General features: G+C 42.5%; 1 protein-coding gene across 1 annotated transcript in view; it reads right to left on the reverse strand.

Annotated features, from left to right (window-relative positions):
- snd1 (staphylococcal nuclease and tudor domain containing 1) overlaps nt 1-17190 on the reverse strand; it is a 360720-nt gene that overhangs the window by 266995 nt on the left and 76535 nt on the right. Inside the window, 2 exon segments of the mRNA XM_083794554.1 lie at nt 8171-8243; nt 13562-13672. Of these exon segments, the coding sequence (XP_083650680.1) occupies nt 8171-8243; nt 13562-13672 (184 nt within the window).

Here is a 17190-nt window from a genome sequence, read left to right on the forward strand (position 1 = left end):
ATCTGCTGACGATAGAATAGAGGAAACTCACTCAATCTGAGTTGTGAAAACACCAATAATCATCCAGACAGGAATCTAATACTACCTCACCTGCAATGTATAAGCCCTTACTTAGCATCATTAATCTACAGTTATGGATCTCAACTAGACCATAACAATGCAGCGCAGTCGCATATGGTGCAACATATACTGTATATAGGGCACTTCCTGCAACGTGTAGAAAGTGTTCACTGTTCATTACAATCACTGTAGTCGTGCTGGACTCCTGTGTACAGCGTTGAATGCTGACTTGTCACTGTGCCAAAGCACTGCAGCAACTTCCTTTGTATAAAAACCTTGTGGCGCTCATGCAAGCGACCAGTGGAACTGATTTGCACGCACGGCTCTTTCCTTTTTTTTGGCACAATCAATCAAATATATATATTAACCCATTCTGACCAGGAACCCATTTTGGTGTTGGCATCATGTTATGCTTTAGCTATTGAAAAATAGCAGATCTACAAGCTCATAGCGCACCACCGAGTGGAAGAATCTCAGGTCAGAATGGGTTAATCAGACCAGTGTGTGTCCAGTGGAAACCTCGTATGAATCTGATCTCAGGTCAGAATGGATTAATTACATCGATAACACACGTGTAGCCTATAATGTTTCCCCCCTCTATATAAAAATGACAATATATAACTCTAATGTCGTATTCCGTCTGTCTCCGGAGCAATGAATGTGCCTGGCTCTGGCTGTTATACAATAACGTGTGGTAGCCTGTTTTATTGGCTCAATACAAAGTCGGACAGTGTTTGGGGGTATTCAATATAGCGCTCACACCAGTGGCGTGCACAGATAGACACTAGGGGGTGCTAGAGCACCCCCTGCCCTTTTGGCAATTTTGCTCTTAAAAATATATATATATATATTTTTTCTTTCTTAATTTGTAGTGTGTGGACCATGCGGTGACATTGATCAAATCTTGATAAAAAAACGCTTCTACTATATTATTTAGGCCCCCCCACAATCTAAAGCTATGTTTCTATGTCAGTGGTTCTTCTGATTAAAGAAAAATAGCAGACCTACAAGCTCGTAGCGCGCCACTCGGTGGCGCGCTATGAGCTTGTAGATCTGCTATTTTTCATTAGCTAAAGCATAGCATAATGCTAACACCAAAAGGTTTTTTTTCACTTGAGCACCTGCCCCTCTACATGTCTGTGCACGACACTGGCTCACACTGTCACTATAATTATAGTTTGGTAAACTGAAATGAAAAAGAAAAAGAAATAACTTGAGTCGTCCTGTAGAGTTGAAGCTGCTGCCTTGAATTAGTTGGAATGTGACTTTTAGAAGACAATGGCAAGTCGTCACAAACCCCCCCGTCCCCGTCCCCGTCCCCCCGTCACGGGGGGAGAGGTGTGAAGAGCATTAGAAGAGATGCAGGGAGAGACACGAAAAACACGGTCATCTTGACCGTTGGCCGTCAGAGTAGTAGTGAGTTTAGTTCAGACATGCTAGTGTTAACACTCTCCTACGTCACGTGCCTACGAGAATGAATGGACGGAACGGGAGCGCGCTTCGAGGAGTTTGCTGTGGATACACAGTAGTTAGTTGACCGGAGTCCACCAGGGCCCTATACTAGGGGCCCGGGGGGCTCCTGTTTTCAGTCTACACTATCTTAAATGAAAAAAAATCACACCCGTTTGAACTGAGTGGTGCAACTGCAGCACTCTGTCTCCGTTTCTGGCACAACAGCGCCCCTACGGGTACTCATTATCGTGCTCATTAACGTCACAGGCACACATAGGCGGACAGGGACATTGCTGGTTGTCAAAAAGCAAATCTACCCGTAACAAAATCACAATGCAACATGTTGTGAGGCTGTACATTTGCAATTTCCGCTGAATGTTCAACCCGGAATAGGGTCAGTAGGGGTCCAGTGGTTAAAGTAAGATGTGTGTGTGTGTGTGTGTGTGTGTGTGTGTGTGTGTGTGTGTGTGTGTGTGTGTGTGTGTGTGTGTGTGTGTGTGTGTGTGTGTGTATTCAGAGGCACACTCTGAATACACACACGCACACACACACGTCCAAAAGCATGGTCACACAGACAGGAAAAAAGCTTGCTTGTTCTCACCTCACAGACGTTCAGAGATTTTTTTATTGGCATTAAAATGACGAATTAAACATAATTATGAATAGTGCAGGCAGAAGGCACAATCCACTGTTAATTAGGGTGGCCATAAGCCAGTTAAAATGTTTTTTTCCCTCTGAATCCTCTCTCAGATCGAAGTGTTTGAACGTCGATGTTGGGGGTCTCATTACTAAATTGTCGCTACCTCGCGGTTAAAAAATGACCCAATTAGCTTTAGGAGATTTAGCTTCCTGTTCATTTTGGGGTGAGTCTTCAAAAATAAAAGACCTCGCTGTATGCGGCGGCAGATAAGTCGCAGCGCCGTAGTAAATGGCGCCAGTCAATGAGTGCATCGTCCATTCACCATTACAAAAAGAACAACGTGTGTGTGACATGGGCCTGAATGGGAAGTGTGTAAATCTTTGAATTGTCACATAAAGTCACAGCAATGCAGACGTGACCTTCCCTCTCTCTGAAACTACTCACCCAGGTCGTTGCTGCTTCGACAATATGTTGTTAGTCAATTTACTGGGTTAACCCATTCTGGGCGGGAACCCCTTTTGGTGTTTTAAGCATTATGTTATGCTTTAGCCTATTGAAAAATAGCAGATCTACAAGCTCATAGCGCGCCACCGAGTGGCGCGCTACGAGCTTGTAGGTCTGCTATTCTTTGAAAAATCGACTGACATAGAAACATAGCTTTTTCAGAAAACTGTCAGGATGTAGAAGACATTTTTTTGAATCTGATCTCAGGTCAGAATGGAAAACTGTCAGGATGTAGAAGACATTTTTTTTAATCTGATCTCAGGTCAGAAGAGGTTAAACCAGGCATTTTTATGTTTATCAAACACGGCAGCCCCTCTCATAGAAGCCGCTCAGTCAGCACATCAGTTCCTGGCTATAATTAATTTTACGGGCTCATTTATCCTTCCTGCTGGCACATAAAGACAATCGGGAGGCGGCACTGACGATGATGTGGAAATGAACAGCTAACCTCTGTGTCCCCAAATGTCTCCCTGTTGTACAGCTAGACCCATTTATAGGTCTAAGCTGATGAATCGGCCATTATTTGAAAGTCAAAATGTGTCGCAGTGTCGTGTTTAGGGATGTCGGTAGCCGGGTAGCCGATGGCATTATCCGCTTAATTAACAGTTGTTGATTATTATTATCATTATTATTATTATAATTATTAATAGGCTACCCAAAATGTAATATGCATGTATAGGCTGCATAATTAAAGTTGGTAGACGAATGGTATACATTTATTTGTGTTCAACATTTAACAATATGAATAAATTGCTGTAGGCTTAATCATTAATAAACAAAACATCGCATCTGCATGCATCTGCACGTCCACAGATACAAATGAGTCCAGTCCAGATCTGAGCAGCCTATAGCCTACAGCCTATAGCCATTTTTTTTATCATTAAGGAAGATCAGCATGCATGTCAGTGTTCCGTTTGTTGACTTTTTGCTGACGAGAAAACCCTCAAACATGGATAGCACATGGCTAACATGATAGCCGTAAGCCGTGCCAGTGTGGGGAGACGGATTGGAGGAGGACTGGAGAAGGAAACGGCGGCGGCTGTAAACGTTCTCCCTCCGATTTAATAATGCCAAGTAGGTATCTGCATTGATACGGTCGACATGTGTTAATCTCGTCTCGCTGTCACTCGCTTAAGTTTTGACTACCGCAAAGCTACCGTTGTAGGCTTGTAGCCAACTAGCCATTGTACAACAGAGAACTTTGGGACATTGAGGGGGCAGAAAACAGAGCCCGAGCAGCGCTGTTCATGCAGCCTGGAGTGTGACAAGCTGGGCGGCGCAAATAACAGCAATTTTAGGCATGTGTGCAACATGACAACTGTTATTGTACAGTGACAACCACAGTCTCTGTAATGTTTATGTTGTACTATTACTAAAAAACGATCTAAAATAAAGGGATTTAAGATCAGAACACGCATTTATTATTATGCAAATTAACCGTAAAGCCGGTTAGCCCCTGACATCCCTAGTTGTGTGTGAGCTTGTGTAGATCATCTGTTAAACTGAATTCTACTTAAATGTTCTAAAATGGAAAATAATCAAATGATCACGTAATAGCGGGTCAAACCATCAGTAATAACGGTGGGCTTGGACTCTCCAGTCAGGATCAGACCCCAAAAAGCTGCCATCGGTCAGGCGGCACCATGACGTCGTCATATGGCCCAAATGACGTCGACAGAGTGCACGAGGGAGACCCATAATTAGGATGTCATTAATGTCCCTCTAATCTGAACGTGATGGAAGTCAAAGTCATACGATTTGTCACACACGTTACCGCAGTGAAATTTGTTCTCTGCATTTGACCCATCTCTTGGAGCGGTGAGCTGCAGGCGTGCCGCACTCGGGAATCATTTGATTAGTAGATTTGACCCCCCCAAACCAACCCTTTGATGCTGAGTACCAAGCAGGGAGGCATTGGGTCCCATCTTTACAGTCTTTGGTATGACCCGGCCGGGGAATCGAACCCCGACCTCCCAGTTTCAGGGCGGACACTCCAACCACAAGACCACTGTCTGGTGAGGAAGTGCAGTGAGGAGGAGAAGCGGTCCGTCAACATCTATTTGAAATAGATCAGTGCACCTTGTGTCGGGAGGGAGGTGCTTACAGACGCAGCACTTTCTGAGGTTGCTCTGGATTTCTTCCCACTCAGGGACAAACACCTGACAAGGTCTGATGCTGAGAACGGCTTTTATTTTCTATTTTTGAGTGGAGCAACCACTCCAAGGAACAGCAATGTCCGCGTTCACCTAGATGTGTCCGTGTGTCATGTACCTATGCGTGTCCGCCTATGTGTTGGTTATGAGTATATGACTATGAGCACCAGTAGGGGCGCTGTTGTGCCAGAAACAGAGAGGGATAGTGCTGCACTGTTGCCTGCTAATATATATGAGAGAGAGAGAGAGAGAGAGAGATGGGGGGGAGTTGCACAGTTCACAGGGGTGTGATTTGTCTCCTGTCACATGATCCCTAGCGACCCAATTCTGGAGAAAACGGTCAGAAAATATAGCCGATGTACAAAAGCTCACAACTCGTGAGTAGGCCTGTCACCATTTAAATTGTCACACGAATAATTGTGATTAACGATTTAATTCTGTTTTTTGGCGTTAAGAGATCGGAACGTTATGAATATAAATTACAGTTATGCTTGCCTTTTTGTTGCACCACTCTATACTATACTATACTTTATAAAATGTATACGTATATATAAATAGCTGATCTACAAGCACAAAGTGCATGAACATCCTTCAACATGAAAAAGATTATGTAATTATCGTGACACCCCTAGTTGTGAGCTTGTAGATCCAATCGGCTATTTTCATTGAAGAAATTAGGGGGGAAAAAAAGGCACACACACACACACACACACACACACAAAACGTGCTCCAGGAGAGACTGTACCGTCAGCCATTACTCTATTGACTTGGACACTTTATGGCGCGGCCGTTCAATCAGATTTTCATTTGGTGATCCGCTCCTAATCAAGCTTCATTAGCCCAGTGATGTCTCCATCAACACCCTGGGCCATCGTAAATAACTTAGGATAGGATAGGACACTTTTATTAATGACGGCAATTATTTTTAGCAGATGTTCCATTGCTTTAACCCATTTCGGCCTGTCTTCAAAATCCTTTGTTTCCTGAAAAACCTCATGTTTCTGTATCGGTGGTGCTCGATATTTCATGTCAAGCACCCCAAAAATGATATGTAATGTTGTTGTTCCAGGGACCCCCCTTCCCAGAAGCAAAGATTTAAGTTAAAAACGTTCACACTGAAAGAATATATATTCAAAGGTTTGCGCACAACCTTCACGATTTAAAAAAAAATAGCAGATCTACAAGCTCGTAGCTCGCCACTCAGTGGCACGATACGAGCTTGTAGGTCTGCTATTTTTCAATAGCTAAAGCATAACATAATGCTAACACCAAAAAGGGTTCCTGCCCAGAATGGGTTAATATATGCGCAAGAGAGAAAGAGATGAGGTCGTGTGTGAACGTTAAGGCAGAGGAAAGGCGTTTAGTGGCCATGTGTGAACGACCACCTCGGGGTTCTTTGAGCAAATGAGTTCACAGTTAAAAAGATTAGAATATGTCAATGTTTCACCGAGGAGGCGCTTATAGAGCACCACCGCCTCACCGCTCCATCAAACACGCTCCGATATGTGACCAGTGCCAACAAAACATGCCTCATGTCGCCTTTTCCATTTTTCAGATTTTTACAGATTATTAAAGTACAGAATGTAAGCTTTCATATGATGTATCATTCAATGAAATTGGACAATAATTGAAGGAGATATAACCATTTTAAAATGACTGGGGCCTTTCACCCAAAGCTGAGAAAAGCCCTTTTCAATATTCACAACATTTTATCACCTTAGAGCTGGACAGAAGTGGGTGTGACAATGGGAGGGACAAGAGACAATAGGACGTTTTAGCTGTCAACAGTGCAACACTAGAAACACTGACATGTTTAAGCCAGTAGAACAAACAATGCAATTTGTAAGGTGCCCCAATAAACCCTTTTGAAAGTACTAAGTATTAAATACTAAGTATAAGTATTCAAGTATTAAATATTAAGTTAAGTGTTCAATTTAACTTATACACTACCTGGTTGTAAATAGCTGCAGTACACCATTTTATGCAGGTCTACTTTAAGCAATCAAAGTCAGACAATTGACCCAGTATTTTAAATAAATAAAATCGACGCATCAGGCTATGATGTTGTGCGCTTGTAGATTTGCTATTTTAATAAACAGATCTGTCCACATGCAGTCACAATGCCTGGTTTCATTTATAGTAATTCCTGTGCATTCGATGGGTGGATTCATACTACATCGGGTGTCTATTTAGTGTGCAAGGCTTACATCCGGTCTAAAGCCCACCCACTGTATGCCCTGATTTATATACACAATACATACACGATCCGTATCCTCCCCTCACCGGATGTTGAATTAACAGTACTAACGGCCGTATTTGAAAAGACGTAGCTCTTTGCTGGGTGCGCGAGGAAAAAAAATAAGCGATTTTCCGACATTTACTTTTCAATTGATACCGTTTCTTAGAGACGGCCTACACAAACGTTCTATATACCAAATGAAAGCCTGCATTTCATAGTTTACATAGTATATAACCTTTTTTTAAATGAGCAAGAAATGAGCGAGTTGTGATTAAAAGAAAAGACGTGTGATCTCTTTGCTCTTACAGACGGCTAGCTAACTAGGCTAGCTAGCTTCTAGCCTGTTGTTTGTTGGTGAAAGACTCCAAGCTGGGAAGTGTATTTCAGCGAGTAGCTATACGTGGTTTTGTTTATTTTCTGTAAAGTCTAACCCAAATGCCCAGAATACTTCTGTGTTTACAAACACAAGCACGCTAATGGGCGGTGATCAGAGCGTGAAACCTGAGGACAAAGAGATTCCAGACCAATCGTAACCAACATGCAAATCACGGAACTGCGCTCTTCTGCCTCCAGAAACTTGTTAAAAAACAAGCCCACTTTGACGTATAAATGTATACATTTCATTTGCCCAAATGAACAATCTGTTTGAATGAAAACCTTCTTCAACATTCAAACTGTATTAATATGAAAAAAAAAGAAAATCACATTAAAAAAAAAAACGAGTTTATTTATTGATTTAAGGCATGTTCATTCTGGCGACATGAGGCATATTCTGCTGGCACTGGTCACATATGGTCCTCTAGTGTAGAACGCCCTGCCCCCCCCCCCACACACACACACACACACACACACAGTCATTTTACACTTGGTTGCATGTGTGAAAAATCAGTCATTGCGACGGCATCAAGGCCCAACAAAATACATTTTAGTCGACTAAATCAGCCGTAGATTTAGTCAACTAAAATCTTATGATAGTTAGTCGACTAATACTAGTCTAAACCTAAAACATTCCAGGTGACTAAAATGTGACTGAAACTAAATGAAAACTATTGAAGAGACTAGGACTAAAACTAAAATTTCTGCCAAAAACCCAGTTCCAAATACACACACGCCAACACTTACCCCAGAGATATCAGCCACTCTGTGAATAGGGACCTCCTTCTTGCTGTGCAGTCCTTTTCCATTCTTGATGGCGCTGCAATCAATCAATCAATCAATCAATCAATCACACAGACACACACAGACACACACGTCAAGAATACAGTCATAGCCACATCATCATAACACAATGAACAGAATACAGTCAGAGCCACATCATCATAACACAATGAACAGAATACAGTCATAGCCACATCATCATAACACAATGAACAGAATACAGTCATAGCCACATCATCATAACACAATGAACAGAATACAGTCATAGCCACATCATCATAACACAATGAACAGAATACAGTCAGAGCCACATCTTGTTGGGATCAATGCAGGACAATTATCGTCGCTGGAAGGCAGAAACCTTGTATCTATTTTTTTGGTGTCAACTAATTAGTCATATTTAATACTTCCATATGGCAGTGCTGCGCAAAGGGCAGTACAAGAGATCAAAGACCTCACAACGTTTTGAACCTGTTGAAAGATTTTGAATATAATGGCATAATGGAATACAATTGAAAGCGGTCGAGTCTGTGTTTAACCAATGAAAAGCATTAGCAAGAGCTTGTGACTGAATAATAACTGCATTGTATCCATTGCTTTCCCCATTTCATGAAAAGTAACACCATTGGAGATGTCCGATAAAATGGACTTCCGGATATTATCAGACGATATTAGTGAAATAATTTAATATCGTAAAATGTCGGTATTGCATTTTTATTAGTTCAACTGCTGTAGGCTGTACTGTTGCATTTATGAATGCATCCAGTGGGACATCACCCATGAAAAAAGCATAATTTCTTAGGAGGAGATATGTTACTCCAGTTTTGGCTTCACTGCACTGGCTTCCGGTTGTTTTTAGGATTGATTTTAAAATGATTTTGTTTGTGTATAAAGCTCTCAATGGTCTCGCACCTTCCTACCTACGTACATGACTGCCTGCCTAAATATGTCCCAAACCGCCCCCTAAGGTCTTCCACTGCTGGCCTGCTCGCTTTTCCTAAAAAATTGCCAACTAAAAAATACGGGGAAGCAGCTTTTTGCTTCTATGGGCCGTCGGCATGGAACAAACTCCCACTGTACCTTCGTCAGGCAGCCTCTGTAGACATTTTTAAAGCACAGCTCAAGACCCACTTCTACACCCTTGCTTTTAATTGATCTTTTATTTTTTGTTATTCATGTCCTCACTGTATTGCATTACCGCTTGTTTTTTAATGTTTATGCCTTGCTTTTCTCTTTTTTCTCCATTGTTCTGTAAAGCACTTTCATGTCATGAAAGGTGCTATACAAATAAAGTTTTATTATTATTATGTGATGTTATTACCCAACAATAGTTTTGGTGAAAAAGGCCCGGTGTATCGGTTGGGAAATTAAGAGTTGGACTATTATCAGAAAATCTGATATCGGCAAAAAAAAAGCCAATATGGGACTTCTTCCCTACATCAGGACATACGAGTTGTCCAGCCGACGACGACGATAAGCCGATGGCATGAACAAATAGAAGGCTTTGAGTAATGGCTGCAGATAACAAAGAACATGTCATTCCGCGGCGAACCCAGAAACGCTTCCATCCCTTAACCCATTTAGACCTGAAAACGATTCTACAAACGCCTTCTAAATCCTGCCAGTTTTCTTTAAAAAACCCTATGTTTTTAGGGTCAGTGGTTCTCAACATTCCATGTCAAGGCCCCCCAGAATTATATGTAATTAGCCACCGACTCCCATCTGAAAATATGTAGTTCCAGGGACCCCCTCCAGATGCAAAGATTTGAGTTAAAAAATGTTCCCTCGGAAAGAATATATTCAAAGATGTGCGTCACATTTTCACGATTAAAAAAAATAAATAGCAGACCTACAAGCTCGTAGCGCGCCACTCGGTGGCGCGCTATGAGCTTGTAGATCTGCTATTTTTCAATAGCTAAATCATAACATAATGCTAACACCAAAAGGGGTTTCCCCGCACAGAATGGCTTAAATACCATTAGGTCTCTAACTGGAGGCACTGGTTTGATGTGGGGTAATATATAGGCAGTAAATGGACGTTGGAGAGATGTGTGCGTTCGTGGAGAGACGATGGAAACCGGCGCTTATTTCTGTACGACGACCGCCCCGGGGGCTCTGAGGAAGACGACGATGGTGAAAGGACGAGGGGCCCGTGTCACCGTAGGGTCACTGGCGCGGACGCCACGCAGTGTGTGTGTGTGTGTGTGTGTGTGTGCATGCGTCCGTGCATGTCAGTGAGAGAGAGCGAACCTGGGAGGGACGGGGGGAGGGATGGGGGGGGGGTTCCTAGAAGGCTATAGGGCCAAAGGACTGTTGCAGCAGGAGCTAAAAATAAGACTGACATCTCTCATCATCTCCGTTATGAGACTAGCAGGGACATCTAACCACAAGAGAGAGAGAGGGAGTGTGTGTGTGTGTGTGTGTGTGTGTGTGTGTGTGTGTGTGTGTGTGTGTGTGTGTGTGTGTGTGTGTGTGTGTGTGTGTGTGTGCGTGCGATAAAATGTGAAAGTATACAGAAAGGGAAAAAAGAGAGATGGACAGAAAGAGAAGAGGGAGCAAGAGAGATGGTGGAATAACGATAAAGAGACAGAGAGGGGACAGACAGAAAATTATAATGACAGAATGAAATGGAGAGACAGACGGAGTGGGGGGGAAAGGCATGGAGAGAAGTAGAAAGAGAAAGGAGAGAAAGGTTTAAGAGGAAGGGAAGGGAGAGAGAGAGAGAGAGAGAGAGAGAGAGAGAGAGAGAGAGATAATGGTCTCCCAGATGGACTCCCAGGAGGCAACGAACCAAACATGGACTTGAGAACGAGGGAGAGAGAGAGGGAGGGTTGAGGAGGTCAGAATGAGCAAAGGCAAGGACGAGACGAGGGGGGGAGCAAGGACAGGCGGATAAGAAAGCAGAAGGGTAAGTTGAATGAGAAGAAGGAGGCGAGAGAGGAGGCGAGGGGGCTGTCGGTTGCCCCTATATATCCCATTTCGTGCGGGAACCCCTTTTGGTATTAGCATTATGTTATGCTTTAGCTATTGAAAAATAGCAGATCTACAAGCTCATGGCGGTCTGCCATTTTTGAGAAATCGAAGAACGACTGACATAGTTTTCTGAAAAAAAAAGTTATGTTTCCGTCAGGATGTAGAAGACATTTTTTAGAATCTGATCTCAGGTCAGAATGGGATATAGAGAGAGGGGGGGGGGGGGGGGGGGGTATCTACTCTAGCGATGCCAAGCAGATCTTAATCTTTGGCAGAGTAATAAAGCCTGTACTAAATCTCTGCATCCCCCCACCTCCCTATAATTCTATTCATAGGGTTCACGTGAAGAGACGCTCTGATTTAGAGCCCTGCACATCGTGGGTCTGTCTGTCTGTCTGTCTGTCTGTGGGGCTGCCTGTCTGTCTGTGGGGCTGCCTGTCTGTCTGCCTGCCTGCCTGCCTGCCTGTCTGTCTGTCTAGGCATGCACACTTGGAGGGACCCTATACACAGTTCTATGAGAGAGCAGTGTAACATGTTTTGCATTCAGTGTGTGTGTGAAAGCATATTGCCGTGTTCGTGTGGAAAATGTATGCCCAAAATCACTCAAACTATCCAGGAAATGAAAAAAGGGAACCCGTGTCCCTATAGAGGGTATGCATGTGACATCATCATCAAACCAAGGAAGCTCTGAGAAGGAAGGGAAGTGGTCACGTGACTGGGCTGCGCCATGACACTTTCATGGACACTTTCATGGGAGCCAAACTCACACCGGAAGTGCAATGAATACATGGCAGTGAATGGAGCCGGCAGGACCAGCTCATAACAAACATTATTCATGAACAATTGAGACCTTTTGTAAAGTAATCACTTCTGGAAAATAACAGAAGACCTATCACAGGTTGTTTTCTAATCACTTACTTTTCGATGTGCACAGAATATAATTCTAAACAGCAGCAGGTATCGTTTCTGGCTCCGAAGTATCGCAATATTTGGCTGCCAGACAGGAAACGGTGGGAAGTCTCGCGATACTTGGTGCGTTCAGAAATGTACTTTTTACTTTATGGTATGTCTATTTTTATAGAGATACCAGGTCCATACCTCTATAAAAATTACACAGTGTACACATCGAATAACAACACAGCAGACAATAATGTGTTACATGTCTTCTGTTATTTTCCAGAAGTGATTACTTTATAAAAGGTCTCAATTGTTCATAAATAATGTTTGTTCATGAGCTGGTCACTGAGCTCTCATTGACTCCAATGCATTCTGCCAAACTTCGGGGTAGTTTGGCTCCCATGAAAGTGTCAGAGGTGCAATTCTGTATTATGAAGCCAGGCAAACAGAAATGGATTTTCCAACATTCCATGCCAAAAACACAATTAAATATTTAATCGCAATTATCAGTATGACAATTAGTTCTCGACTTAAATTTATATTGGTGAAACCATGAGGAGTGCATGGTGGCGTAATGTGTGCTAAGCTCTGTGTGCTAATAACACAATGAGTGGATTGGATTGGACAGTAAAGTGGGCACAGTCACTTCGGATAGATACCAGGTCGACAGTGTTTTGATTTCCTGTCCCCTTCCTGTTCACCGGCCTCAGGCTAAACATCAGCAGTTATTCAAGCCCCCCCCCCCCCCCACACACACATACACACAATAGCAAAAAGCACCATAAAACTGTTTGGCTTTGGAAGAAAATAATACTCAGCCTTCATATTTAATTCTCCCCCTCTCTCCCCGAGAGCACAATTTGACATGGCTCTGTGCAGCTCGTAGGATCTAAACACTGTGTGTGTGTGTGTGTGTGTGTGTGTGTGTGTGTGTGTGTGTGTGTGTGTGTGTGTGTGTGTGTGTGTGTGTGTGTGTGTGTGTGTGTGTGTGTGTGTGTGTGTGTGTGTGTGTGTGTGTGTGTGTGTGTGTGTGTGTGTGTGTGTGTGTGTGTGCAGCGATGGAATAAGTACTCCATTTTTGAGCGGTGCCTAACCGCTCCAATGACTGGCCGCATAGCTGCAACACCGCAGAGTATCCTTTGGTGCATGTATTATTAATATTATTATATAAATCCCTTTATATGATGTCCTAGCAAGTCAACAACTTTGCTGAGTGGCAATACTGCAATGCAGAAATACTTTGTTACACGTAAAAGCCTGTAAATGAATACTCTGTTACACGTAAAAGCCTGTAAATAAATACTCTGTTACACGTAAAAGCCTGTAAATGAATACTCTGTTACACGTAAAAGCCTGTAAATTCTAAATCCACTTGAGTAGACGTACAAAAGTATTAGGAGAGAAGTGTGTGTGTGAGAGTGTGAGTGTGAGTGTGAGTGTGAGTGTGAGTGTGAGTGTGTGTGTGTGTGTGTGTGTGTGTCTCACCGTGCTTCGGCAGCCAGGAGTTCGTCGTAGTGTGAGGAACGCTGGTCGTCATCTTGTCTGTATCTGATGCAAGTGGCCAAGCCTTTACTGACCAGGGCCTCTGCTATGTTACTGCAGGAACACAGACAAACAGGGTTTTAGTCATACAGGAACACAGAAACAGGGTTTTAGTAATTTAGTCTTTTGACAAAAAATAATACATTTCATTTTAGCCACATTTGTGTCATCTGAAAAGTTTTAGATTTAGCCCAGTTTCAACCAAAATGTAAGAATCTACAGTTGATTTTGTCGACAAAACATTGGCGTGACTTACTGGCGCCCTAATGTCTGATTTTACACTTGGTTGCATGCTGAAAAACACCCGAGTCCTACTGGATCTCTTCTCCACTAGTCCCTCCCTGACATTTAGTTCTACTGGATCTCTTCTCCACTAGTCCCTCCCTGACATTTAGTTCTACTGGATCTCTTCTCCACTAGTCCCTCCCTGACATTTAGTTCTACTGGATCTCTTTTCCACTAGTCCCTCCCTGACATTCAGTTCTACTGGATCTCTTCTCCACTAGTCCCTCCCTAACATTTAGTTCTACTGGATCTCTTCTCCACTAGTCCCTCCCTGACATTTAGTTCTACTGGATCTCTTCTCCACTAGTCCCTCCCTGACATTTGTTTCTACTGGATCTCTTCTCCACTAGTCCCTCCCTGACATTTAGTTATACTGGATCTCTTCTCCACTAGTCCCTCCCTGACATTTAGTTCTACTGGATCTCTTCTCCACTAGTCCCTCCCTGACATTTAGTTCTACTGGATCTCTTCTCCACTAGTCCCTCCCTAACATTTAGTTCTACTGGATCTCTTCTCCACTAGTCCCTCCCTGACATTTAGTTCTACTGGATCTCTTCTCCACTAGTCCCTCCCTGACATTTAGTTCTACTGGATCTCTTCTCCACTAGTCCCTCCCTGACATTTAGTTCTACTGGATCTCTTCTCCACTAGTCCCTCCCTGACATTTAGTTCTACTGGATCTCTTCTCCACTAGTCCCTCCCTAACATTTAGTTCTACTGGATCTCTTCTCCACTAGTCCCTCCCTAACATTTAGTTCTACTGGATCTCTTCTCCACTAATCCCTCCACATCACATTTTAGTATCATTTTTATTTTGTTGACAAAATAGTCAATATGCCGTATATAAGACAACTCTGATTATAAGACTCCCATTTTTCAAGTCGCATTTGTGGTAAAATAACATTGAATGTCAAAAATAAATAAATATATATATATATAAATATATATATATAAATTATAAAAATATATCTTATATTCAGGCCAATAGGGCATTTAGTCTTAGCCATCATAGCTTAGTTTTTATTTCGTTTTCAGACTACCTTTTTGATAAACATTCATCGTCATAGTTTCAACACTGCAGACAAAACGGAACAAAGACATTCCAGACTGCAGAGAAAGAGGAAGTTAAATACAAAAGGGTCACTGTGATAACCTTTGTCTCGTCTGAACACAAAGTCGTACAAAGTTACATGTTATTAATGGCGATCTGGCTTTGATGAACAACAGAATTGAGGAAAAGTGGTTTTGCTCCCAATGTCAGCGAGACCCGTCAGCGCTTTGTTGGATTCTTAGCAAATTAGGCACACAGTTTCTGCAACTCTAATCAAAACTTTTTGATGCCCCGACACATAACCTTTGGGTTCTCCCTGTTCTGCTACAAACAACCTCCCCTCTCCATAGAAGCCTTTTATCCCATTTTTGACCTGAGATCAGATTCTATAAATGTCTTCTATATCCTGACAGTTTTCTGAAAAAGCTATGTTTCTATGTCAGTCGTTCTTCGATTTTTCAAAAATAGCAGATCTACAAGCTCGTAGCGCGCCACCGAGTGGCGCACTACGAGCTTGTAGATCTGCTATTTTTCAATAGCTATAAAGCATAACACCAAAAGGGGTTCCCGTCCAAAATGGGTTATCCAATCTGCTGCATTGACCCCGTTACACTCCGCTCCGATAGGCTCTCCTACGGCACATTTCTCTCCCATCCTGTGCACGCCGGCGAGTGCCAGGTCACGTGACTCTTGCCAAAAGGCGAGGGAATCATGGGAAACATGGTGCGGGGGTGACCCCCACCACCCCGTCAACCTGGCCCTCTCTGACCCCCCCGGTGACCTTTGTGTCGCCCCTGGCAACCGTTACCCACGGAGCCCAGCGACTGGCCGGTGTGGTACACACACTAGGCCCTGGATGGTAATTGGTCGGTCCGGCGGGCAGGGCTCGACCCGATGAGGACCAATGAGGCGATGCGTATACAGACAAGAGAACGGGTCGGGGGGGAAGCAGCGAGACAGATGGAGGCTGATGGAGAACGGACGGTGTGTTCGTTGCTTTGGATTTAAGGATGCAACTATTCATTATCATTGTGCCAATTATTACATCCTCACTGTATTGCATTACTGCTCTTGTCACTTTGTCACATGACAGCGTTTTGCCAAATTACTAAAATCAGGTCAAAGCATGAGCTTGCAGATCGCCTATTCTCACCCTTTCTTCATTGAATGTTTTTTGTAATATGAAAAATGCAGCCTTTTTTTCTTTTACTTTTTGTCTTTTTTCTTTTCTTTTTCTTTCCGTATAGTCTTGTCAGTTGTGTTTTTCTTGTCTGTTCTTCCTTCAATAAAAAGTAAGTGAAAAAAAAAAAGCAATGTTTTGACACAAACCATTACTTTCTGTAATCAATTAATGTTCTGTCTGAGCCTCCTTTTGATTCAACACTAATTTAATATGGAACAAAAACTACACCTCAAGTGGAAATTGTCTCCCCTCCAAACAAAGGGAAATTACTTTGATCAAACCGTACTTCCCACTTTAACCCATTTCGAAAATTAAAAATAAATCTTCTAAATCCTCCAGTTTTCTGAAATAAATATGTTCACGATTTTTCAAAAATGGCAGACCTACAAGCTCTATGAGCTTGTAGATCTGCTATTTTTCAATAGCTAAATTATAACAATGTTTAAAACACAAAACGGGGTTCCAAGCCCAGAATGGGTTAAGATAACAAAGAACATCTTTTTTTATCAACGGCTTCTTCTATTTATGAGATTACAAGTTTTAAGCATTTGCAAATTATCATCGTTAGTCATCCTAGAAGTTGTTTCCCCAACAACGCAGACTGATAAATTGAACAGCTTGGTTGGGAGAGGGAGCTCAACAATAGCTTAAACAATGAGATAGATTAGTGGAATGAATATCATTTCAGAAACCTAAATTAAGAATTTACATTTGGGGGATATCTTTTACAATAATGAATATTGTGTTCTAGACATTCTAATGATCACAAAAAAACATATATTACAATTATTTTACTTACTTTTATTAGGGTTAAAGGTCAAAAGTCATACGTTAAAAAATGTCCAGAAACTTTTAATTACCGGTAGTGTGAATTTCAGCCTCTGTGGGGGGTATTTATATGCCAATATCATGACCAATGGCATTGCAAAGGTGAAAAAAGAACAACAACAAAAAAACGCCCACCCTAGAGTCGGCTTCTGCCTGACGTTTCTTCCTAAAGGAGGAGTTTTTCGTTACCATTGTCGCAATATTGCTTTGCTCTGGGTGGTTGGA

The sequence above is a fragment of the Protomyctophum parallelum genome, assembly GCF_964188405.1.
Source record: "Protomyctophum parallelum genome assembly, chromosome: 22".
NCBI lineage: Eukaryota > Metazoa > Chordata > Actinopteri > Myctophiformes > Myctophidae > Protomyctophum > Protomyctophum parallelum.